Source organism: Pipistrellus hanaki (genome assembly GCF_964339955.1).
Source record: "Pipistrellus hanaki genome assembly, chromosome: 5".
Taxonomy (NCBI): domain Eukaryota; kingdom Metazoa; phylum Chordata; class Mammalia; order Chiroptera; family Vespertilionidae; genus Pipistrellus; species Pipistrellus hanaki.
In genome coordinates, this window is record NC_140507.1 from 77,602,039 (window position 1) to 77,629,549 (window position 27,511).

Sequence of the window (27,511 nt, forward strand, 5' to 3'; positions counted from 1 at the left end):
TTCCACACGGAGACCTTCCTCTTGAGACCCCATGAGTCTGGCAGGCCAGTAGGTACAGCAGGAGAGGGTCAGAGAGGATGGAACCTGTCAGCTTTTACCTGAGTCACCTGAGAGCACCAACAGCCTAGCCCAGAGACAAGAGATCATTCTGTTTGCACTCCTAGTTAACAATATTTAATTAATTGAACTCATTAAGAAAGATGTGTTTGATTGATTCTGCACTACAAGTTGACAATTAAGTGATGGGTACACATATACAATTGACTGACACTGTAGAATGAGGAAGATGCATAAAGTGATTGCAGTAAAATGAAAATGTATCAGAGATTTGTTTTCCAGGGAGGAGGCAATTGGATATTAGGTGGGATGAACAGTGCAGTGGACAGAGAGTGCTTGCATTAAATTTCAATGATGTTGTATATTTGAGCATGTTTATTGATAAAATTTCTGACCAGTGGAGGTAGATGGCAGAGCAGTTCCTGAGACATTTATTGCAGTATCTTCTCTCATGCTGGGTATTTATATAAGAAAATATTTAATAAGCCTAAAGAGGAATACTAAATAGTGTTACTTTGAATTATTTTATTATATTCTTGGATTGGTTGCCCATTTATTTTCTTTATTTTAACAATTAGTAGGAATTCCTATCCCACACTCAGCCTTTCCCCCAGTGGTCATGCGTTCTCTACTTTTAATGAGAAAGTCTGTCATGTTCTTGTGGAATATAAATTGAAGACTGGCCAACTTCTAGGCGAAGATATAGGGTGCTGAGAAACAAGTCACTATAGTTATGTAGATGGAGAAATAGAGGTCATTCATTGTACCCTAACTCTTAATGGCACAGAGGCAGCACAGTTTGCTTTCATTTATGCTGTGAGGCCTTCACTGTACCAGCTGAATATCTGGTTAAAATTTATTTTCTACTTACTGTGTGTTAACATAAAATTCTCATACCCAAGGGACCAATGAATGAAGAGGCTTAAACTCAGTTTCCTTAGACAAATTTTATTGAATAAATGTCTCTATTAGAGTCCTATGGCTGCTGTAAGTATTCCCATGCTAGTTGTTTAAAAGAGAGAAGCGTATATTAGTACAGTGTGGTGGTCAGAAGTTTGAAATGAGTCTCACTGACTAATATCGAGAGGTATGCAGTCTGGGGTCTTTCTAGAGCAGCGGTTCTCAACCTGTGGGTCATGACCCCTTTGGGAAGTTGAACGACCCTTTCACAGGGGTCACCCAAGACCATCGGAAAACATAGATATTTACATTACGATACATAACAGTAACAAAGTCACAGTTATGAGGTAGCAACGAAAATAATTTTATGGTTGGGGGTCACGACAACATGAGGAACCGTATTTTTTTAAAAAAATGTATTTTGTTGATTTTTTACAGAGAGGAAGAGAGAGGGATAGAGTTAGAAACATCGATGAGAGAGAATCATTGATCAGCTGCCTCTTGTACATCTGCTACTGGGGATGTGCCCGCAACCAAGGTATATGCCCTTGACTCGAATCGAACCCGGACCTTCCAGTCTGCAGGCTGACGCTCTATCCACTGAGCCAAACCGGTTTCGGCCATGAGGAACTATATTAAAGGGTTGTGAGGCATTACGAAGGATGAGGACCACGGCTCTAGAGGCTCAGGGGAGGATCTGTTTCTTTCTAATGCCTGCTAGTGTTGCTGGCAGCCTGCATCCCTTGGCTCATACTCCTTCTCCCATCTTCAAAGCCAGCTGTGCAACATTTTCAAAATATCTCTGAGACCAAAGCCATTATCTCTCTCCTCAATGTCAACAGAATCATACAGCTAGGCCTTATCCATTGCTTTTGACATTTGCCATGAAATCTACTTTGCAAGAAGACTCTAGACCAGTACTCAGAGCAGCAGTGATAGTCTGAATGGAGAGCAGGAGCTTGAATGAGAAAGTTACACAACACACTGCTTCCTTTATTGATAAAATATTGTTATGGAATAAATGTCAGTTGAACTAAAGCTTAGTGATGTTGTTGATTTATAGTCTATCCCAAGGTTCTTTTTTCCTCAAGGGCCAATACCAGTTCATTCACCACATTTTGAGTAACACTGCCATGGACTATGAGCGCCTTGATGGCAAGGAACCTGCTATACTCATTTTTGTGTAACTGGTAGCCAAGGCACATGGACAAAACAATGTGTATCACACAGGAAGGGCTGGAGCAGGCAGAAATTTGGAAAGAAAAATTTAGATAAGGAGAAGTGGGCAGTGGTTATTCTCAACACCCGATATGTTGACTTGCTTCAAAGATGATGGATAGGTTTGGATGGATAGATGGATGGATGGAGGGAACAAGTCACGATTAAACTTATTTGTAACTGAGTCATGTTGTTTTCAGAACAAAATGGCAAAGAAACTGTTAGTACTCTAGATGTGTGCCTCAATTTTTAATTCTTTGCATACATCTTTATATTTTTGCCATTTCCATATGTTATGCACATGAACATTTTCTTAATTCAGGTACCTACTGCTTAATGTCAGTTATTCCTAAAAAGCAGATGCACACAAAACTGTCCATTTTGACTCTATAGTCCATTATTTTAAATGGAAAGGATTGTATTATATATCTTCACCAATTTCCTGAAATATAGCCAAAACCAATTAAAGATTTATGTGTCAGTAATAAAATATCATGTTAGGATATAAAATACTCAAAACATCACTTCCTATTGATTTCCAAATGAACATAGTTGTCAATAGTTGTTTGGTAAGAAGTCATATTTCTACTCCATTGCTTATATTTCCAAGATTTTCTTTTTATTTCCTCAACTTTTGGAGGACTGACTCATTGTAGAAAAGAACCTGTGCTTTTGGCAAAATGTAGAAGATCCCGAGGAAACAAGTTCAGGAGAAGCACACAATAATAAGGAATGACTGACATTGAGTGTGATGTTATGATGATCTCTCTTAGCACCAACAACATCTGAGACACACACTTACCTTTGTTTTCATTTGGGGCACTTTTTCTATATAATACATTGTTTTATTTGAAATCATGTATTTAGCTCAAGGTATAACATTTTTCTGTGTAATCATGAGCCAGAAAATATTATATTGAGAGATATAGAAGTTTAAGCATTATCACAAGAAAATTGCCTTCTACTGGGGAAAATTTAACCAGGGAGGAATATACCCATGTTTTTCTTATTTATTTATTTATTTATTTATTTATCTAATATTGAGTTAGCGTTGGTAAATAACATTATATGTCATAATGTTAACATAATATGTAATTTGACACAATTCAGCAATTTTTCTTCTGAGTATCTGAGGAGTATAAAAAATCCAATTCAAAAACTATATATACACATATGTTCATTGTAACACTATTTCCTATAGTCAAGGTATGTAAACAACCTATGCGTCCATTGATGGATGAATCACAAAATGTGGTACATATATACAATGGAATACTACTCAGTCATCAAAGAGATTAAATATTGACATGTGCAACAACATCAATCAGAAGAGTACTATGTTAAGTGAAATAAGTCAGAGAGAACAGGATGAAAAGCCTAAGATTTCACCTTTTTCTTTAGTCACCCACTTTTAGTTTTCTTAAAATTGACTTAATTTCTTCTTTTGTTCTGTTAATCCATCACCTTTAACCTGGGAAAGAGATAAAACTAAAATGATGGGAATGGCTAAAAACAAATAAAAAATTATAATTAAAACATCAAGTCTTTTCTTGGTTTTTCTAAATTTTTTACTTAAAAAATTTCAGACCTATGGCAATTTGAGGAACATCCATGTACCTTTAACAGTTATTTCTTTGCTACATTGATTTATCTTTTTGTGTACACATAAACACACATACTTTCACTTAATATCAAATTTATAAACTTATATATGAAATTCACACAGCATACATTAAAGAATTTTAAGGTGTACAATTTAGTGACACTGAGTACATTTGTGATATGCATTCATCCTTCTATCTAGTGCTAAAACATTTTCATCACCTCAAAGAAGACTCCATGCTCATTAGATAGTCATTTCCCATTACCACCTTCCAATCCCGGCAACCACTAACATACTCCCTGTCTCCACAGATTTATCTATGCTGGATATTTAATATAAATAGAATTGTCTATTATATAACTATTGTGTCTGAATTCTTTACTTAGCATGTTTTAGAGGTTCATCCATGTTAAGCATTGTTATTGGCTGAGTTATGATATATCCCCTCAAAATTCATATGTTAAAATTCTAATTCTCAGGACATCAGAATATGACTATGCTTTTGCAAAGTAAAATAAGAAGACAAACACCATAAGATCTCACTTATATGTGTAATCTAATGAACAAAGTAATTTAGCAAAATAGAAGCAGAAGCATAGATACATATAACAGGTTGGCAGCTGTCAGGTGGGAGGGGTTTTTGGGAGCTGGGTGGAAAAAGGTGATGGGATTAAGCAAAATATATACATATGACATATAAATATGGACAAAAGTATGGTGATAGCAGAGGGAAAGGTAGCTGGGGAGAGGTGGAGGTGGGCAAAGGGGCAATAAATGGATGTAAAGAGACTTTGCTTTGGGCAGTGAGCACATGATGCAGTGTGCAAATGATGTTTTATTTAGTTGTGCACTTGAAACCTGCCTGTATTTTTAAACCAATACCACCCAAAATTCAACAAGAAAGAAGTTTATAAATACTGTACTTGAGGAAATTATTCAGAACTGAACACAACAAAAAGTACAAGTAACAGGTTTAACACAGGAATAGCATGATTTCATTTTTGTTTTGAAAGGATCCTCTGACTTCTGTAAATAGAGGCTTTGGAAGGTAACAAGAGTAGGAAGGGGTAGCCAGACAGAAGAGTATTGCAGTGGTGCAGAAATGAAGATGGCAGCCTGGCTCAGGAGGGGTTGATGGAGACAGAGCCATCTGGGCACAAAGATAAACAAGATTGATGATTTTCTAGTCAGCCTCACTAAGAAGCAAAGAGAGAGGGCACAAATAAACAAAATCAGAAACAAAAAAGTGAAATAACAACAGACGCCGCAGAAATATGAAGAATCATAAAAAAATACCATGAGCGCCAAAACCCTGTTTGGCTCAGTGAATAGAGCATCGGCCTGTGGACCAAAAGGTCCCAGGTTCGATTCCGGTCAAGGGCGTGTACCTTGGTTGCGGGCACAGCCCCAGTAGGGGGTGTGCAACAGGCAGCTGATCGATGTTTCTCTCTCATCAATGTTTCTAACTCTCTATCCCTCTCTCTTCCTCTCTGTAAAAATTCAATAAAATATATTTTAAAAAAATACCATGAGCTATTTTACTCCAATAAACTGGTCAACCTAGAAAAAATAAACATACTCCTATAAAAATAAGAACTTACAAAACTCAACTATAGGAGGAATAAAAAAATCTGAATAGGCCAATAACTATGGAAGAAATTGAAGCAGTAATCAAAAACTTCCAACAAACAAAATCCCCAGACCAGATTGCTTCACAGGGGAGTTTTATTAAACATTCAGAGAGGAAATAAAACCTATTTTCCTCAAACTATTCCAAAAATATTTAAGAGGTAGGAACACTTCCAAGCTCATTACCCTAATCCCAAAACTAGATAATGACAATACAAATAAAGAGAATAACAGGCTAATATCCCTCATGAACATAGACTCCAAAATCTTCAACAAATTCTAGCAAATCAAATACAGCATTACATTAGAAGGATCATACCCCATGACCAAGTGGGATTTATTTTGGGGATGCAAGGATGATACAATATCCTCAAATCAATAAATGTGACACACCACATAAACAAACTTAGAGATAAAAACCATATAATCATATCCATTGATGCAGAAAAAGCATTTGACAAAATCCAACACTTTTTTGATAAAAACTCTCAGCAAGACAGGAATAGAAGGATCATACCTTAACATAAAGAAGCCATATATGACAAACCCACTCAATGGGAAAAAAACTAAACCAATTTCCCCTAAGAACAGGAACAAGACAGGGATGCCCACTCTCACCACTCCTGTTTGACATAATATTGGAAGTACTAGCCATTGCAATCACACAAGAAGGAGAAATAAAGACAACCAATTGGAAAAGAGGAAGTGAAATGGTGCTTATTGACAGATGACATAATATTGTACATAGAAAACTCCAAAGACTCCATCAAAAAACTACTGGAATTAATAAGTGAATTTGACAGTGTATCAGGGTACAAAATTAACACCCAGAAGTCTATGGTTTTCTATACACCAATAATGAACTCACAGAAAGAGAAATCAAAAAAAGTAATCTCTTGCCCTCACTGGTTTGGCTCAGTGGATAGAGTGTTGGCTTGCAGACAAAAATGTCCCAGGTTCCATTCCGGTCAAGGGCGTGTACCTTGGTTGCAGGCACATCCCCAGTGGAGGTGTGAAGGAGGCAGCTGATTGATGTTTCCAACTCTCTAGTCCTCTCCCTTACTTTCTGTAAAATATCAATAAAATATATTTTTTAAAAAGTAATCTCATTTACCATTGCAACAAAAAAATTAAGATACCTAGGAATAAATTTAACCCAGGAGACAAAGGACCTATACTCAGAAAATATCCAGGATGCTAAAAAAAAAAAAAAAGATAGAGGAAGACATAATAAATGGAAGAATATACCATGTTCATGGATGAGTAGAGACAACATCATTATAATGTCCATACTTCCCAAAGCAATTCATAAATTTAACTAGAGGCTGGTGCACAAAATTCATGCACTGGACCCAGGGGGAGGGGAGGTGTCCCTCAGCCCAGCCTGCACCCTCTCCAATTTGTGACCCCTTGAAGGATGTCTGACTGCCCGTTTAGGCCCAATCCTGGTAGGTCCTTCTCAACTGCCCTCCCTTGCAGGTCTGGTGACACCCAACTGCCCTCCCCTTCTGACCATCTTATGGTGGCCATCTTGTGTTCACATGGGGGCAGGATTTTTGACCACATGGGGGCAGCTATTGTGTGTTGGAGTGATGGTCAATCTGCATATTACTCTTTTATTAGATAGGATAGAGGCCTAGTGCACAGGTGGGGGCCAGCTGGTTTGACTTGAAGGGAGTCTCAGATCAGGGTGAGGGTTCCCTTGGGGCATGGAGTAGCCTGAACGAGGGGCCTGTGGTGGTTTGCAGGCCAGCCATGGCCCCTGGTGACCCAAGTGGAGGCCGTGGTATGTGGAATTTATTTACCTTCTACAATTGAAACTTTGTAGCCTGGAGCAGAGCCACGCCTTCTTTCAGCTTCGTGGCTGCTGTCATTTCTGTTTGGATTTGTTTACCTTCTATAATTGAAACTTTGTAGCCTTGAGTGGAGGCCTAGGCTGGCAAGGGCAGCCAGAAAGCTTGGTCTCTTCCATTGCCTGGGAAACCCAAGCCTCCCGCTGGCTCTCTGTGGCTGTAGCCATCTTAGTTGGTTTTATTTGCATACTTGATCTGATTGGCTGGTGGACATGGCTGGTGGGCATGGGTTGTGGGTGTAGCAGAGTGATGGTTAGTTTGCATATTACTCTTTTATTAGGTAGGATGCAATCCCCATTAAAATACCAATGGCATACGTCAAATACATAGAACAAATTCTCCCAAAATTCACCTGGAATAAAAAAAGACCCCGAATAGCTGAAGCAATCTTGAGAAAGAAGAACAATATTGGAGGGATCACAATACCAGATATCAAGCTATATTACAAAGCCACTGTTCTCAAAACAGCCTGGTACTGGTACAAGAACAGACATATAGACCAGTGGACAAAAAAGACAACCCAGAAATTGACACAAACCATTATGCTCAATTAATATTTGATAAAGGAGGCAAGAGCATACAATGGAAACAAGACAGTCTCTTCAATAAGTGGTGTTGGGAAAACTGGACCTATACTTGCAAAAAAAATGAAACTAGACCACCAACTTACACCATACACAGAAATAAAGTGAAAATGGATAAAGGACTTAAATGTAAGATGGGAAATCATAAATATCTTAGAAGAAGCCATAGGCAGCAAAATAGCAGACATTTGTCATAGCAATGTATTTACTGATACAGCTCTAAGGGCAATGGAAAGTTAAGAGAAAATAAACAAATGGGACTACATCAAAATAAAAAGCTTCTGCACAGACAAACAACAAGAAAGCCCATTGCATGGGAGAACATATTTGCCAATGTTATTTCTGATAAAGGTTTAATCTACAAAATTACAGGGAACTCATACACCTTAACAAAAGGAAGATAAACAATCCAATAAAAAATTGGCAATGTACCTAAATAGACACTTTTCAAAAGAGGACATTCAGAAAGTCCAGAGACATAAGAGAACACTACAGGCCCAGTGCACACAATTTCTACATGGGGGAAGGGGTCCCCTCAGCCCAGCCTGCACCTTCTCCAATCAAGGACCCCTCAGGGGATGACTCAATGCCAGTTTTTACCCTATGCCAAGGATTGGCTGAAACCAGCAGTTGGACATCCCTCTCTAAATTTGGAACCACTGGCTTCTAACTGCTCAGCTGCCTGCCTGCCTGATTGCCCCTAACTTCCCCCCCCCCCTTGCTGGCCTGGTTGCTCCTCACAGCCCACCCTGCTTTCTTGGTTGTCTCCAACTGCCCCCTGGTGGCACAGTCGCCCCTCACTGCCACCCCTGCTGGTCTGATTGCCCCTCACTGCCCCCCTGCTGGCCTGTTCACCCTGTCAGCCTGTTTTTCAGTTGTTACTGTGAGGGTGTTGTGACCAATTTGCATATTACTCTTTTATTAGAATAGATGTTCAAAGTCACTAGTCATCCTAGAGATGAAAATCAAAACAACAATGAGGTACTATCTCACACCTGTCAGAATGGCTATCATCAACAAATCAACAAATGACAAGTGCTGGAAAGGATGCGGAGAAAAAGGAACACATGTGCACTGATGGTGTAAATGCAGACTGTTGCAACCGCTCTGAAGAACTGTATGGTGTTTCCTCAAAAAAATTAAAAATGGAACTGCCATTTGACTCAGAAATACCACTACTAGGACTATATCCCAAGAAAACGGAAACACCAATCAGAAAGGATATATGCACCCCTATGTTCATAGCAGCACAATTTACCATAGCTAAGATTTGGAAACAGCCTAAGTGCCGTTTAGCAGATGAGTGGATTAGAAAACTGGTACATCTGCACAAAGGACATCTATGCTGCTGTAAAAAGAAGGAATTCTTATCATTTGCAACAGCATGGATGGAACTAGAGAGCATTATGCTAAGTGAAATAAACCAGTCAGAGAAAGATAAGTATCACATGATCTCACTCATTTGTGGAATATAATGAACAACATAAACTGCTGAACAAAAATAGAATCAGAGACACAGAAGCATTGAATAACCTATGAGGGAAGGCGGGGCAGTGGGGGTAAAAGATCAACCAAAGGTCTTGTATGCATTCATATGAGAAAAACCAATAGATATGGACAGGAGGGGCATGAGGGCTGATGCTTGGCTGAGGGGATGTTGGGGGAGAGGTTAAGGGGCAGAAAGAAGAAGACTCATGTAATACTTGAAACAAAGAATTAAAAAAAAAGAAAATGAAATTTAATACATATAATACTTCAAAATAAATATCAATCATAGAAAGGAGAAATATGTACATATCTGTATGGTTTAATGTATACAAGGTCCATATTTATAAGCCTAAAATGATATTATATATTTTAAATACAACAAAGGATAATTTTATTATTTTATTTAAAAAGGTGCTAATGTGTTAAAGTCAATATGAACACAATTTCTCATGAGTAAGAGCCATATATATATATATATATATATATATATATATATATATATATATATATATTCTCACTGAGACCATTGTTAATGGTTAAGGAATCAAAGGGTAAATTCAGTGGGAGCCATCCTAGGGCATCACCTGCTGTATACCCAGGTCGTCAGTGAGTTGGGCTTGAAGTACTCTATCAATTAGTAAAATGCTTTGGGAGCAATGCATGACCTTACCTCACCGTGTTTGGGGGCATCCGAGATGGCTCGGCTGGAGAAGGTGTATTGCTCAGACTCTGCTTTGGTTTTCCTGACCCCTTCCCACCATTTCCTGTATTGTTGGCGGACCTGCAGAGGCAAAGCATGGTCTGAGTCAGCTCTCTGAGAGTGGTAAGAATGCAAAGAGTCATGAGCGGGAGGTGGACAGTGGTACCTGCTGGCTGAGGAGACAATACACCAGGAAGATGAAGACGCCCTGCATGCTGTTGATGATGGTGAAGAGATAGGCCATGGCATGAGCAGCCCGACCCACCTGCAGGATTCCCAGAAACCACGTGCAGCCCAAGATGAAGAGCTGAGCTATCGCTTTAAATGTCAGCATCCTGGGTAGGAGGAGAAGAGAGGTCCATGGTGCACCCAGAGCAACAGATTCAAGGCCATTCTTATCTCCAACCAATGAATCCTCCTGTCTTCTCCTATTGGTGATGAGTTCACAGACAGAGTTGTGTTCAGCTTTGACCTTGACTGTCAATGATTCTCCACAATAGAAGTGCTACTTGGGTCCAGAATGACATTTTATTGAACTGAGTAGTGACATTTCATAACGTAAGTTTCAAAAAAGAAATTTCTATAATGCTCCCTGGTGATGCCTAATTTTATTCAACCAACATTACTGAGTCTGTACTGTGCATTAGGCAGTTCTGGACCTGGGTATTAAAAGCAACAGAGGCAAGATTTGTATTTTCATAAAGGTCCCAGGCTGTTCCAATGACTAACACAACGGAATAATGGCATACAAAATGTAGAAAGGACACTGGGTATGGAAGTATAGAGGAGTTGTGGGAGGAATCAGATTTTTCTAAGGACACAGAGGTTCTCAGTACTTTTGTTGTAGCACTTCTGATGAAAGTCCTAAGAATGTTTATCAACCAATGTCAATCCTTTCAGTGGCTGAGGGAGTTACAAAATGGGATTAGAGACAGAACATTGGGGCTGGAAAGTCAGCAGCCCAACACTGAGTCCAAGCTGGCTGCCATTGTAGGACAGCTGAATCTCTTTACTCTGAATTTCCTCAGAAGACTCAGAGATGGGACGTCAGGGCTGCTCAGGCTCATGGATATGCCCTTGGGACCACACATGTCTGTGTGGTTGTCACCCTCTTCTCCATTTTACCTTGTATTCTTGAGGGTGGACACATCACTGTTGAGCAAAGAGAGTTTGCTTTTCAAAATCCAGAGGGTCATCAGAAAGAAAGCTAGATTGACCTTCAGGAAAACACAAAAGATTTAGTGAATACAATTTTAGTTTATCTCAAAATAAAGGATCGACATTAAGCCCGTCCAACAGAAATTCCACATTTACATACTTTTCATATTTAGTAACCGTGTTAGAGCTTTTAGGTTTAGGAGCATCTTAGAAAATCAAAGCAAACCCAAGACAACCCAGGAACATTCTTGCTCATGTCATCCTCCTGTCTCCTTATAATTTTGCTCTTCCAATGACCCTCCACTGAGTCTTAAGGATGCTTTGATGTCTTTACTCACAAAGAGGATGGTGCAGACTGGTCCAAGGAAGCCCCATATAAATCCCCTTTCTTGGTGGAGCCAGCAGCTATGAAAGAGAAAGAATTAAAAATGCATTGGTCCTTAGAAATGTAGAACAATTATTTAAATTCATTCATCAGCAAACATTGAGTGTCTCTGCTGTGCTAGGCTTTGTGGTTGGCTCTGAAGATGCTGTCGTGAAGAAAGTAAGCTTGTTCTTCAATCCCACACATCTCACAGATAAAGAAACGGGAATGTGCCCTTACCGGGCAGGTGTTCCATAAAGGCGAGGCCTGGACGCTGCAGAAATGGCCACAATCACAGCCGGGACTCCGTAGCCCACAGGGAACATGAACTTCTTCATGAACTTGCTCACCCCGGAGTAGTTGGCCACTGTCAGGTTCCGTGTGGTGAGGAAGAGGTGCAGGCCCTCCAGCAGCATCCAGGTGAAGGAGGCCAGGTAGAGATAGTGTAAGGCACCCGCGATGATGGCGCACAGCACCTGGGGGAGGAGTGAGAGTCACCAGGTGGGATTGTCAGGGTGGAGCATGGCCCCAGGACCTCTCCTATATGTACCTTGCCATTTGGGAGAACTCTGCTGTATATGAAGGAATTGTCCAAAGAAGGTGTGATTGCCCTGGCTGGTTTGTCTCAGTGGATAGAGTGTCAGGCTGCAGACTGAAGGGTCCTGGGTTCGATTCTTATCAAGGGCACCTCCTTGGGTTGCAGGCTTAATCCCCAGTTGGGGGCATGCAGGAGGCAGCCAATCAATGATTCTGTCTCATCATTGTTGTTTCTATCTATCTCTCCCTCTCCCTCTCCTTTCTTCTCTGAAATCAATAAAAATATATTTTTAAAAAAAGGCGGGGCGGGGGTGGGGGAAAAAGAAGGTATGATTTCTAGTTGGGTCAATGTGAAATTTGCTACTCATCCCTTTAATCTTTCCTGAATCCAAGGTCATTTTATTAAAGTTTCCAATGCAGCATGGCCCCATGTATTCCTCATTGCATGATCAGGGCATGCATCCTTTGGGACAGTGTCAGTACCTGGTTCTCCGTTCTGTCGATGGCCGTGAGGAAGAGCAGGTGGGCCAGGAAGAGGCAGAGCGAGAGCTGCAAGTGGAGTGAGGTGCTGGTGTTCTGGATGGCTTTGCACAGCAGGAAGGTGAGGGCTGCCAGGAACAGGCACAGCAGAGAGAGGCTCATTCCCACGTAGGTGATCACAGCCAGCGCATTATCCTCCTCCTGGGACCCAGCAAAGAGGAGAGAGCTGTCAAATTCTCCTACTCTGGGCTAATGACACTTCTACCATTTTCACTTTTGGGCAGGGTACAACACAGTTAGGAGTGGAAGAGCCAGGTAAATTTGTGATGTTTATGGATACTGTTAGAATTCTAGAGGTTTCTGAACTGATTGATTCAGACCCTGTAAACATTGGTGGATAAGAAAGTCCACATTCAGGACCAAGTCCTGGAAATTATTGGGTTGCTTTTCCTTCATGACTAATCTTCCTTCATGACTAATCTTATATGTTATCATGTGATAGTCACAGAGGCACACGGCTCCATGATGAGCATCATCCTCCATCCCCATGAAGTGATACTGTGTGACAGAGTCTGTATCTAAAGACTCGATGTCCAGGGTTCAACTTCCCCACTTGGTCTTACCGCATTCCTATGACACCTATTCCTTACAAATTTAAATCCTTGGTTAAAGAAGGAAAAGTACTGATGATGGTGGTAGTTTGAAAGTATTTTTTCCTGCCTATAATTTACTTTTCATTTATTTATTTATTTTTAAAAATATTTTTATGGATTTCAGGGAGGGAGAGGGAGAGAGAGATAGAAACATCAATGATGAGATAAAATCTGATCAGCTATCTCCTGCACGTCCCCTGCTGGGCATTCAGTCTGCAGTCCAGGCATGTGCTCTTGACCAGGATCAAACCTGGGACCCTGCAGTTCGCACGCTGATGCTCTATCCACTTGGCCAAACTGGCTAGTTTTCCTGCCTATTTTTAAAAGATTAAATATTTCCTTGCCTTATTTTTCAAATCATCTTACATCCATAATGATAAATTTCAAAAATTAATTTAAGTGTAAGTAGGTGAGAGAAGAAAGAGGGGGAGAGAGGATAAAAAAGAAATATGAAAATGATAAAGAATATGGAGGTTAAATGTTCAAAGCTGGTGCATCTGATAAAAAGCAATACGGTATTATTTACACTATTTTTATTATTGTAATAAATCTGCAAGATTGACATTACTTTCTGAGTAAATGTTTGCAAATAAATAGCAAGCTCTCCAGGTGATTGTGACACATACCAGGCTTTGAGCATCTTTGGTGTAAGGAAGTAAACTAACTCCTGTACCACATAAAGAGCTCCCAGATCCATAAGAAATGTATCAATAGGTCAATAGAAAAGTGGACCAAAAGGTGAACAACTTGTTCCCAGAAACAGAAATACAAATCTCTTAAATGAAGACATTCCATTCCATTCATAATGGAAGACATATACATTTCCTAATATAACAATATATGTTATATTTATCTCTCAGATGGATAAAGATCCAAAACTTTGATAATGACCTTGTTGTGAGAGTGTGAGGAATCATACAGCTTCAGGTAATGCTGGTAGGAGTGATCACATGTGTGACCTCTATACGCTAAAATGTGGAAATCTCTACCAATATAGGTTAGGGATAAAAGTAAACCCGGCTACAGGTAATATTTTATTTTATGCTTCCACCTAAAACAATTCATTCTTCTGCATTTTTGTATATGCTTCTTGCCTTAAAACACAGATTAAGGATGATGAGATCCTGTTATGCAATACACATACCTTTATTTTTCTTTTTAAAGAGATGAGCTGTGCAATTTAGAGACATATCAGCATTCCATATTTGGAATAGGGAAGTATTTTCAATGTCCTTGACTATCATAAGTGTTGGGAAAAATGCTTGATTTTCCCATTTAAAAACAGATGATGAAAATCACCTGTTTCTTCATGTAATAAAAGTCAGGTTAAAACACTTAAATATACTTTAGATCTTCCGTTTTGTAAGCATCACCTGAGGAAATACCACAAGAATGGCATTGACATATTTAACAAATTTGGAGGTAAGACTACCTGTGAATCTTGAAGCTGTGTCTCTAGGTGTCAGTGTGCCTGCAAGCAAGTGTGAGTCACCCTTAGCTTTGCAGAGGCCAAATAATTGGGGTGTTACCAAGTAGTTTGCACATTCTTATTGGAGTTTTTAAGTCACCAGGTGAAATAAACTTTTCACTGTACCATGAAAAAATTTTTTACATAGTATGCATACTAACTAGATAATCAAACAGGAAAGCAATGAACTTTGTGTAAATAATTACAACTTTATTTGTAATAGGAAATGATCATGAAACAAAATTCCCAGTATGAGAAGATTTGATATGTAATTTACAGCACACACATACAATGAAATGTGCTGGCAATAAAAATAATGGAATATCTTTTCGTGTATTGGAATAGAATAATCTTTCAGAGATAAAAAATAAAAACACAACATGCACAGCTGTGAAAAATAACACTATGTGAGTAAAAAAAAAAGAGGGACAAGAAATAAATGCATGTGACATCAGAGTCATGGCGGTATGAGAGAGGCCCTTGTCCTCTGCCTCTGAAATTTCAAGAAGTTAACCAAGTATAATTCAACATACAAATCCCTAGCCACTCTATCAATTCAGGGAAGCAGTCAAAATGCAGAGAATAGAAACAGGTCACAAATGAAAGAAATGGAGGAAAGCAAATGACTGGATATAGAATTCAAAACCACAGTTATAAGGTTTTTCAAGTATTTTCTAGAAAAGGCTGATAAATTTAGCGAGACCTTCAGGGATATGAAAAAGGACCAATTAGAAATTAAACATACACTGACTGAAATAAAGAATAATATACAGAGATCCAACAGCAGACTAGAGGATCGCAAGAATCCATGCTCAACACAGATGCATGCCTAAGAGACTAACACATTGAAACATCTAAAAGTGGGCAACTGAGAGAGATGCAAATCAAAACAACAATGCAGTATCATCTCACATCTGTCAGAATGGCCAGCATCAACAAATCAACAAATGACAAGTGTTGGCGAGGTTGCAGAGAAAAAGGAACCCTTGTGCACTGCTGGTGGGAATGCAGACTGGTGCAGCCACTGTGGAGAACAGTATGGAGTTTCCTCAAAAAACTAAAAATGGAACTCCCATTTGACCCAGTGATCCCACTCCTAGGATTATATCCCAATAAACTAGAAACACCAATCAGAAAAAATATATGCACCCCTATGGTCATAGTAGCACAATCTACAAAAGCCAGAATTTGGAAACTGCCTACGTGTCCGTCAGCAGATGATTGGATCCAAAAACTATGGTACATATACACAATGGAATACTATGCTGCCATTAAAAAGAAGGAATTCTCATCATTTGCAGCATCCTGGATGAAATTGGAGAACATCATGCTGAGTGAAATAAGCCAGTGAATGAAAGAGAAACACCACATGACCTCACTCATTTATGGATAATAAAGAACATTATAAACTGATGAACCAAAAGATAGATATAGAGACAGTAAAGCAACAAGATGACTGTCAAATTACAGTGGGGAGGGTAGGGAGATCTGGGGGAGATAAGGGATCAACCAAAGGACTTGTATACATGCATATAAGTACAACCAATGGACACAAAATTCTGGGGAGGGAGGGTATGTATTGAGGGGGGAATGTTAAAATATGTACACAGATAATAATTAAAAAAAAAAAAGAATTCACTCATCAAAACCGATTTGGCTCAGTAGACAGAGTGTCATCTTGCGGACTGAAAGGTCCCTCGTTCGATTCCGGTCAAGGGCATGTACCTTGGTTGTGGGCATATCCCCAGAGGGGGGTGTGCAGGAGGCAGCTGATCGATGTTTCTAACTTTCTATCTCTCTCCCTTTCTCTCTGTGAAAAATCAATAAAATATATATTTGAAAAAATAAAAGTGGGCAACTGGGAATAAATGGGGAGATGAGAAGGGAGGACATGCAGACGCAGCCCCTGGCTGGCTGGGAGAGGGGAAAAGCTGGTGGTAGTAGGTGATTCCTTTGGCCTGGAGGAACAGATAGCACAGGGGCTGGGAGAGTCCTGGGAATGCAGCCCAGCAGTGTGAGCGGTGAGGGAGTGTCTGAGTCAGCAGATGCCTGACAGAGCATGTGGTTCTGCATGTGACTCCCCACTGTCCAGCTACTGGTGCTGTTTCAGACAAAGAAACAAAACCACAGAGCCCTGCTGCCACTTGGATTCCCAAAACTCACCTCCCTTTCCCTTGGAGTTGGGTACAGGAGGGTACTCTATGTAAACTAAGAGCTCTTGCAGGAAAACCATTTCCCTCTGTGACATCCCCAGGAGGGGTTACCATTATCGTAAGGGCAAAATGTACCCCATCCCCAAGCAGCATAACTATACTGTCTTACAGAAGCTGCAGTGGTTCAAGACTGAGAGATCACAGTGGTAAAACAATCTTGCAGTTCAGCACCATCTACTGGAAATATTAGTAAGACCTCTTCAGAGAAATGTGTAAGCAAAGGAGGACAGTAAATGCCATGAACAAGGAAAGTAATGAGGATGGCCAGAAAGAAAATGTAAAATCTCCAGAAAGCAAGCTGGAACACATGGAAATATCCTATATAATAAAAGCCCAGCAACCAAAATGATGGAATGAACAGGCTGCAAACTGCCGGTGGCTGGAATCACCGCCCAGTGGGGACCTCCACCCTGATTGGTGGCATTGCTGGCCTGCAAATAGCCAGTGGCCTTTCTCCCTGGCCAGCCCTATCCCCCACAGGTGTGTGGTGTGTCTGGCCTAGGGACTGCTCATGAATTTTGTGCACCAGGCCTCTACTATTATATAAATGACAGAGATTTTGATATTGCAGTTCTGAAAGTATTCAATGAGATGTGGGAAAATATAGACAGGCAATTTAATGTACTCAGAAAAACAAATCAATGAACAAAATGAGTACTTTACCAAACAGACTGGAACTTTAAAAAAGAACCAATCAGAAATCCTAGAAATGAAGCATGCAATTAAGGAGATTAAGAGTGAACCACTGAGCATAGAAAACAGAGCCGAGGAAAGAATAGAGGAAAGAATTCATGATATTGAAGATGGAAATCTAGAAATGGTGCAGGGGAAGAAGAGAGTTGAGCATAAAAAATTGAAAGCTCTATGAGCACTATCTGACTCAATTAGAGAAAGCAATATTAGAATTATAGGTATTCTGAAGGAGGTGGAGAGGGAGCATGGAGTGGTGAATCTACTCAAACAAATAGTGGATAAGAACTTTCCAAACCTGTAGAATGAACCAGATCCTCGAATAAAAAACACAAACAAAATTTTTAGTTACCTCAAACCAAAGAGGCACTTGGTAGTGAAGTGTCAAGAATTAATGACAGAGAAAAAGTTCTCAAAGCAGCCAGTGACCTATTATACAAAGGAAATCGCATCAGAATTTCATCTGACCTCTCAACAGAAAGTCTACAAACCAGAAGACAGTGGAACCACATTAACAAATTCAAGAAGATTGAATTATACCAAGCATATTCTCCGACCATGATACCTTAAAATTAGGAAGCAATTTCAAAGCCCGGCCAGCGTGTGTCCATGGTTGAGTGTGAACTTGGAGGTCAGGGTTGGATTCCCAGTGAAAACCCATGCCTGGGTATAGATGACCCATGATTTTCTCTTTCTCTTACTCTAATGTTTCTCTTTCTCTTTCCCTTTTCCTTCCTCTCTGAAATCTATTATATATATCTCAGCTGCAAAAAGGAAGTAAAGAAACCCACAAATATATAGAGATTAAACAACAAACTGGAATTGAGTCTGCAACCCTTCAGAAGTGCATGGGCTGATTTTCTATCCACTGAGAACATTGGCCAGGCCTGAAGAATAGTTCTATGTGAGGGAGCTTTTGGTGCTGGCCCTCAGATAAGAGCATAGACACATTGTGAAAGGGCCTGTGCGAGGGCCACATAAGAAGGAATGCAGGTAGGCCCTAGTAGTTGAATGTGACCCCTGCTGCTAGCTAACAAGAGTGTAAAACCTCAGTCCTACAACCATAGGAACTTAATTCTGCCAGCAACTAGGGAGTTCAGAGGACAGAAATCTTCAGATGAGAGGCTTGTGTATGACCCTGACTGGACAACCCACCTCCACCATGTATATTTGTTGACCCACATAAATGGCAGAATAATAAATTATGCGTGTTTTTTTTTAGGTGCAGCATGCACGGGAATTTATTACATAGCAATAGACATTGAACAAAGTCCCTTCTCAAGGCTCTCACCTGTACATCGTAGTGGTCCATGAGGACAGCAAAGCTGCTGAGGTGGTTGCATTGGCAGGTGGTGCTGGCGTCTCCGGTGCCCACCATCCAGCAGCCTTTGGTGGACCAATGACCACACCCTTTCTTGCCACGATCCCAGAAGACACAGAACACCTTCTGCCGTGGCCCGGGGGTCTCTAACTGTAGGGACAGGGCAAGGTGTAAGCTGGTGGTTCTGGTGCTCAGAAATGCTTACCCAAATCCTGCTGGTGATGGGCTTTCCTAGGAAGATGATGCATCCATGGGAGAGCCCCTGAACCCCAAGGCTGCCCAGGACTCAGGTCTCTTGTAAAACCCACAGCTCCATTTCACCAGCACTCACGTGGTTGATGACAAAGGTGACTGGGGAGCTGAGGTTCTGAGTGTCCTTATTGCTCACAAAGGCGGACATGACATCTGAGAGCAGGACATGGGAGACTTCCTGCAACAGGCCCTTGTGTGTCTCATTCAGCGCTGACTGCTCCTCAGTTTCCGGGACCAGGGGGGCCCCAACCAGCAACTTGCCCATCCCTGGAGAGGAGACAAGGCCCACCACAGAAGGGCCTACAGACAAGAACAAGATTGACATCTCGGGGTGGCCCAAAGGCCCCCATCCTTCTGGGATGCATTTTCTCCTTTGACCCACCACAGCCCATACTTCCCTTTAATATTTAATTCTCTGTTTGTCACATCCTTGGTGTCTTGTTCCACGGTGAAGTGGATCCATCATTACCTGAGCCACCTGAGTCCTGCACCACATCCCAGTTCACCAGCATCGTTGTATCTTTAGTACTCAGGGTGACATTCTTGCCTCCTTTCTCCTTCACCTCCAGGAACAGTTCTATGAGTTATGGGAGTTAATAAGGGAGTTAGATTAGTAACTGTGCCAGCGGTTGTAGCCAAAATACCACTTTTATGTATAGGCGTCTTTTGTAGGTATATATTATGTTACACTATATACCAAATTTTATCTGTAATATAAATATACTAAATAATATCATATATATATTCACCAATCATCTGAATTTACAAAGGATAAGAGAAAATTTGAGCAATTATTCAGCAACAAATTATATAACCTAAATTAAATAAACAAATTCCTACAAAGCCATGAACTATAAAAGAACTAGAGTCTGAACAGACCTGTCACAAGTAAGAAGATTGAATTCATAATTAAAACTTTCTAAAATTGCCCTAGCTGGTTTGACTCAGTGGATAGAACGTCAGCCTGCAGACTGACTGTTTCTATTTCAGTCAAGGGCACATGCCCAGGTTGCTAGATCCTCAGTAGGAGGCATGTAGGAGGCAGCCTATCAATGATTTTTTTTCCCTCATCATTAATATTTCTCTCTCTCTCTCCCTCCCTCTCCCTCCTCTCTCTCTCTCTCTCTCTCTCTCTCTCTCTCTCTCTCTCTCTCTCTCTCTCTCTCTCTCCTTGCCCGCTCTGTCAGAAATCAATGAAATATATTAAAAGAAAAAAACTTTCCAAAATAAAAGTGGAGACTTGAATATGTTCGTATATTTTCAGAAAACAGCTCCAAGATCATGTGGATTCCTGCAACAGAGAGGAACTGAATAGGATATTTCTTTATTTTATTTTATTTTATTTTATTGATTCTTTAAAGTATTACATATATCTCCTTCCCCCACCCCCATTGATCATCCCCCAGCCTCCCCTACCCACTGTCACATCCTCTCATCCCATCCCACCCCCAGTGTCTTGTGTCCATTGGTTGTGCTTACATGCATGCATACAATTCCTTTGGCTGCTCTCTTTCTCCCGCCCTCCCCAACACTCCCCAGTTTCCCACGGTAATTTGATAGTCTGTTCAGTGCTTTACTTCCTCTGCATCTATCTTTTTGTTCATCAGGTTATAATGTTCTTTATTTTCCATAAATGAGTGAGATCGTATGGTATTTTTCTGTCATTGCCTGGCTTATTTCACTTAACATAATGCTCTCCAGGTTCATCCATGCTTCTGCAAATGGTAAAAATTCCTTCTTTTTTATAGCAGCTTAGTATTCCATTGTGTAGATATACTATAGTTTTCTAATCCGCTCATCTGTTGATGGGCATTTAGGTTGTTTCCAAATCTTAGCCATGGTGAATTGTGCTGCTATGAACATAGGGTTTCATATATCCTTTCTGATTAGTGTTTCTGATTCCTTAGGATATACTCCTAGAAGTGGGATTACTGGGTCAAATGGGAGTTCCATTTTTAGTATTTTGAGGAAATGTCATACTGTTCTCCACAGTGGCTGCACCAGTCTGCATTCCCACCAGCAGTGCACGAGGGTTCCTTTTTCTCTACATCATCAGCACTTGATGTTTTTTGATTTGTTGATGATTGCCATTCTGACATGTGTGAGATGGTACCACATTGACATTTTGCTTTACATCTCTAGGATAATTAGTGACTTTGAGCATGTTTTCATGTCTCTTGGCTTTCCTTCTGTCTTCTTTCGAAAATATTCTATTTAGGTCTATTGCCCTTTTTTTTTTATTGGATCATTTATCTTTCTTTTATCAAGTTTATAAGTTCCCTGTAGATGGTGGAGATTAAACCTTTATTAATGATAACATTTGCAAATATGTTCTCCCAAACAGTGGGCTCTCTTGTTGTTTTGTTGATGATCTCTTTTGCTGTAAAAAAGCCTTTTATTTTGATGTAGTCCCATTTGTTTATTTTGTCTTTAGTTTCCATTGCCCTAGGAGCGGTATCGGTGAGGAAATTTCTTTAGCATATGGCTGAGATTTTGCTGCCTGTGGATTCCCCTAGTATTTTGATGGTTTTCCGTCTAACGTTTAAGTCCTTTATTCATTTTTAGTTTATTTTTGTGTATGGTGTAAGTTGGTGATCTATTATAGTTTCATTTTTTTTTGCATGTATCTGTCCAATTTTCCCAATATCATTTGTTAAAGAGACTGTTTTGACTCCATTGTATGTTCATGCCTCCTTTGTCAACTATTAATTGAGCATAGTGGTTTGGGTAGATATCTGGGTTCACTATTCTATTCCATTGGTCTAGTGCTAGTACTAGTTTGTTTTGAGAATAGTGGCATTGTAATACAGCTCAAACTCTGGTATTGAGATGCCACCTACTTTGATCTTCTTTCTCAGGATTGCTGAGGCTATTCGAGATCTTTTTATTTATTTATTTATTTTCAATTCCAGATGAGTTTTGGAGTGTACTTTCTAAGTCTGTAAAATTTGCTATCTGTGTTTTAATGTTGAAGTGCATTGAGTCTATACATTGCTTTGAGTAGTTTGGACATTTTAATGATGTAGAGTCTACCAATGCATGAACATGGTATGTTCTTCCATCTGTTTACATCTTCCTCTATCTCTTTTTCAGTGTCCTGTAGTTTTCCACATCTTTTACATCATCAGTTAAGTTTACTTAGTAATCTGGAACCACTGGCCCCTAACCGCTCACCTGTCTGCCTGCCTGATGTCGCTATCTGCTCTCCCCTCCTGGCCTGATCCCCTTAACTGCCTATCTGCTTTTCTATCCTGGCCTGATTGCCCTAACTGCCTACATGCTCTCCCTTCCTGGCCTGATCACCCTGTCTAACTTCTGCCTTCTCATGCATGCCCCAGCCTTCTCACCTTTTCCCTTCTGCCTTTTCCCATGGTGTCACCCACCCTCGAGTTGCCTCAGGCTGTTCCAGCCTTCTCCTGGCACCTGCCCACTTCCATCTTGTCTCCTGAGCAATGCCCCATCTCTGCAGCAATGCCCCGTGGCACACATAGGAGAGCTAATATGCTAATGGTCCAGTTGTGATCCATTATGGCATCCTGATCAAATTTGCATATTATCTCTTCATACTATATATAGATGTTTATAAGAGTAATAGGGAGGTACAAGTGTGATCACTCAGCTCTAGTGTGATGGGAGAGGAATGAGCAGGCAGAGCAGAGCCTTTGGGCAAACAGGGTTACTTGCCTGTTCCTGCATCTGCCGTGAAGTTCTGTGGACCAATGGGCAAGTCCTTGCTCAGCTCTCTCAGGACATGCTCCTGGCCAGTGAGCAGGTTAGCAGCCACACAGTGCTGCTCTGAACGAGGCAGGGTAAGCAGGTCCCCTGGGGTCTCCAGCAGATTATCCACCTCCTGTATGACGCCCTTGGAGGGAATGGAAACACAGAACCAATGGATCTTGCACAACAAAAGCTTTAGGTAGACTCTGATGCTCAGCTTCTGAGAACAGACCCTAGAGCCTGTCCATTTGGGGACAAAGGTGGTATCAGATGGGATTCCCTGGGTCTTTGCTAGTGCAATCGCCACTCAGAGGTCAAACCCTGGTCAAGACTACTACTATGCAATTCCAGTGGCCAGAAACAGGAGGAAAGGTGTTAGTGGGTCTAACAGAGAGTAAAAATACATAGTATGCTCTTCCCACCCACCCTGGGAGAGTGGGGCCTCACAACATGGCACCATTGGTGTTGGGGTCAGTCTCCTTCTAGACCAAGGCGTCCTCGGGTCTCTATGGGATGCCTCCACCTGCCTTCCCTGGGTCCTGTCCTTACCTGGATGGTGTTCTTGACCGAAGCAGGCTTGAAGTCTCTGAGCAGCTCTTGGACTTTTTCAAAGAAGTGAGAGAGACTCTGGGGATAGAGATGAGGCCTTAGAGGCCCTCATGTGTGGGTGGGGGAGTGTGGTGCAATGGGTGGAGGGTGGGCTGAGTGGAGGGATCTTGCCTTCTATTGCCAGCTGGAGTCACTCACCTGGCTCTTGATTCCAGGGGGTGTGGTCCAGTTAGGGAAGGAGATCTCTGCAGGGGACAGGACAGCAGTCCATTAGGTTGGGCCTGGGGTCAGACCAGCTATCTTCATACTGAGTAGTCCTCTGTTTATTTAGGACTCTGAGCCCCTCTCCTCTCTGTGCCCCAACCCCTTCTCCCTACACCTTGGCTGGAGTTTATGACACGTGCTGACTGCACACCCCTGAATGGGGGACGCAGGGGTTATGGGAAGTAGGCCGAGACCTGACACACAGCAGGTGAGCCCCACACAGAGGTGCAGGTTGTGAGCTATTAAACACCTTTCTTCTAATGAGTAATTAGCTGCTGCCTGGGGTCCCCCAGGAGCCTTCCCCTTGGCACCCCAGCTCCTTCTGCAGGACCCCAGATCTCTTCCCATTTAGTCTCAGAGAAGGGAAGCCTGGCCCAGCAGGTGCCTCCAGCATTCATTGTGCTGGGTTTGTGTGGCTGCCCGTGAACATGTGATCAGGTGGTTTGAGTTGTGGATTCAGGGGAATGTGGGATCTGAACTCCGAACCTTCACAGACAGTGTTGTTTGGGCCATTGGGGGACCCAGGAACCGGCATCCAGCCAGGGTGGCAGCGGCACTCATAGCTGCCCACGGTGTTGAGGCATTGGGTGGATGGGTGGCAGGCGTTCTGCCTGGAGGTGCATTCATCCACATCTGAGGAGAAACCATAGAGAGTTTCAGGCCCTTCCTCTACTTCCTGCTCTCATTTTTCCTGCTTCTTCTCTCTCTCTCTCTCTCTCTCTCTCTCTCTCTCTCTCTCTCTCTCTTTCTTTGAATATATTTTATTGATTTTTCACAGCTAGGAGGGGAGAGGGATATAGAGCTAGAAACACCAATGAGATAGAAACATCGATCAGCTGCCTCCTGTACACCTCCTACCAGGGATGTGACCACAATCAACGTACATGCCCTTGACCGGAATCGAACATGGGACCCTTCAGTCTGCAGACCGACACTCTATCCATGAGCCAAACCGGTTTCTGCTCCTGCCCCTTCTCTTAAACCCCTTAGCAGATCACACCGAGGACACCCCACAACACCCTGCTTACCAGGACCTAGCCTGACAGGATTCAAACTTGTGGTGACATTTTCCACTCAGAGCGGCCCTGCAAGGTGGTCAGAGCAGGATGGACTGGGCTGGGCCTGTGATGGACCTCTAACCAAGGAGGCTGCCACACCGATATGCTCCCACGTGTGAGGCTGTGGGCTGTGGGCTGTGGGCTGTGGCACCGCTGCGCCCGGAGCTGCACTCCCGTCCTTATTAGAACAGAATGTGATGCTCAGCCCTACCAGGTCCAGGTTGCCCCTCCTCACTGCCTGCCTTGGGCACACACCATTGCTGACAGTGCTGCCCCTTCTCTGCCAAAGCTGCTTATGGCAGCGGCCTCTAACATGGCTCAGCCAAGTAAAGAAGATGTGGTTCCCTGATGGGATCTGAACTCCGAACCTTCACAGACAGTGTTGTTTGGGCCATTGGGGGACCTAGGAACTGGCTTCCAGCCAGGGCAGTAGCGGCACCGATAGCTGCCCATGGTGTTGATGCATTGGGTGGTTTTGTGGCAGGGGTTTTGCCCCGAGGTGCATTCATTCACATCTGAGGACAAACCAGAGACAGTGTCAGGCCATTTCTCCACTCCCTGCGAGCAATGCTCCTGCCCATTCTCTCAAATTACATTGAGGATACTCTATTAAACCCTGCCTAAAACCCTCCCAGCCTGACATGTACAAAGTTGTGCTGACATTTCCACTGTAAAAGCACCATAAGCTCAGATCCCACCTGCAAGGTGGACAGGGAAGGACTGTGTGTGTACAAGTGCCACCCCAAAGCTGTGCCCCCAGGATGGACTGGGGAGGACCTGTGATGGACTTCTAACACAGCACTCATAGCCATCTGAGGTGTTGTTGTATTGGGTGGATTTGTTGCAGGGATTTTTGTGTGTGTGTTTTCTAAAAAACTATATATTTTTATTTTACGGAGAGAGGAAGAGAGAAGAACAGAGAGATAGAAACTTCTATTGGCTGTTTCTTGTACACCCTCTACTGGGAATGGAGCCCACCACCTGGTCATGTGCCCTGACCAGGAGTTGAATCAGTGACCTCTTGGTTCATGAATAGATGCACAACCACTAAACCCCATTGGCCAGGTCTGTGGCAGGGTATTTGCCCAGGTACATTCATTCACACCTGAGGACAAAGCTAGAGCTTGAGGCCCTCCCTGCACCTCCATCTCATTGCCTGAGGATCCCACCATTAGTACACATGCCACCACATGGTGACCTTCAACTTCTTCAAAGCACATTATGGTGGCCTCATTATGGACATGACAGGGACCATAGTGTCCAGTTTATAGGTGGCAAATCCAGGACGGAAACTGAGTCATGAGGGCTGAACTTCCTGACCAAGGACTCCTGCCTACTCCCTCCTGAGGGCTGCTCTGGGTCCTCTTCTGGGAACCAGAAGTCGCACCTCTGGCCTAACTCACATGGGACTTGTCATCACTTCCTGCCAGTCCGGGGGATGCCATCAGGGGATGAGAGGGGCACCTTCACCACGACAAGGAAAGATGAGGAAAGGAAGGGTTGGGGTGCTCACAGGGACTCTAGAAAGAAACTCCAGGCCCAAAAGACCCTGCCACCACCTGCTCTGTGACAGGACCTTTCAGGGAGGCAATTCCTTAGCCAGAGTCTCGTTAGGCCTTCGGCATTTCAGAAACCTGAGAATCTTCTCCTGTCTCCTGGGGCTGCAGGACCTGCATTGGATCCTTCAGCACTCCATCCAGTCCAGCCTCACGGCCTCCTGCCGGGCCTCTACCTCTGCACAGCTTCGGGTCCTCCGAGTTCGGCTCAAATCCTGGCAGGTACATGCAGGTGTAGCGTTACTTCGGCTTTTACAGATTCCAGGGTTCAGACATTCGTCCATGTCTGCAACAGTGTGGTGGATGCCTGCAGCCATGGGCAGCCTTCAAGCCTGGAAGTCAGCCATGTTTCCTGCCATGGAAGCATCTGGAAGGTCTCACTGCCTCCTGCCAGCTGAGTGGTGCCTTTTCTAGTTCACATGAAGGTATCCTGTGGGTAAGGATGGTGGCCTAGATGCTCTGTTGTCCAGATGTGGCCAGAAGCGGCCTACATCCTCCCTCGAACTCTCTCTACCATCACCTCCTCCCCGGGCAGCTCCCAGCTAGGGCAGGGGCAGCACCGCCACCTGGGTGCCAGCCTGAGGACTCGGGCTAAGGCCGGGCCGGGCCTCCCTGGGACCAAGTGCGGGAGAGGTGCTACGGGCCTGAGCAGGCTCCTTTCGGTGGCCTTGATCCTGACTCCTCCGGGGGTGCTGTTGGCTGAGCTCTCCTTGGATCCTGGTGTTTCTGCTGAGACAGCACTCTCCCATCCACACGACTTCTGAGACTCCAGCCCATGGAGGGGGACCGAGAACCAGCCCTGAGCCTGACCCCTCGCGGACAAGGCTTTTAGGCCGGGGCCCAGAACGTGAACATGATGCCAGGCAGGCCAGGGCCACCTCGACAGCGGGTGCCAGGCCATGAGGGCAGTGGGTGTCATGTCCAGCCATGCAGTCTTGGGGTGGGAAGGTGTCCCTTCTGACCCCCCTGAAGGCATCCCCGGGACTGGCAGGGAGTGATGAGAATTCACATGTGAGCAAGGCCATGTGGGCTAGGGCTGGGTGCCTGGAGAGGGGCACAGGGGCCGATGGGTGAAGAGTTGCAGGAGTGTCTGTCATCTGGCTCCTTGTACTCCCACCAGGGACACAGACCTGTGGGCCTGGTCAGAGGGGCTAAGCTTCCGTCTTCAGTCCCACACTGGTATGGGCCCCATGGCCTCT

General features: G+C 42.8%; 2 protein-coding genes across 2 annotated transcripts in view; both read right to left on the reverse strand.

The window, feature by feature from the left end:
* The window catches only part of LOC311623595 (adhesion G protein-coupled receptor E2-like), a 236,445-nt gene that overhangs the window by 56,810 nt on the left and 152,124 nt on the right, over nt 1-27,511 (reverse strand). Inside the window, exons 7-8 of the mRNA XM_084885874.1 lie at nt 25,125-25,271; nt 24,185-24,331 (exon numbers count right to left, since the gene is read on the reverse strand). Coding sequence (XP_084742000.1) covers nt 24,185-24,331; nt 25,125-25,271 — 294 coding nt within the window. The remainder of the gene's footprint in view (nt 1-24,184; nt 24,332-25,124; nt 25,272-27,511) is intronic.
* On the reverse strand, nt 3,330-19,573 carry LOC311623624 (adhesion G protein-coupled receptor E2-like). Its single transcript, XM_084885969.1, has 9 exons — nt 19,248-19,573; nt 18,887-19,066; nt 12,575-12,772; nt 11,795-12,030; nt 11,529-11,595; nt 11,158-11,249; nt 10,199-10,367; nt 10,003-10,113; nt 3,330-3,646 (listed from the first exon to the last, which is right to left on the reverse strand). The coding sequence occupies exons 1-9, from the start codon at nt 19,491-19,493 to the stop codon at nt 3,596-3,598; spliced, it is 1,350 nt and encodes a 449-aa protein (XP_084742095.1). The 5' UTR covers nt 19,494-19,573; the 3' UTR covers nt 3,330-3,595.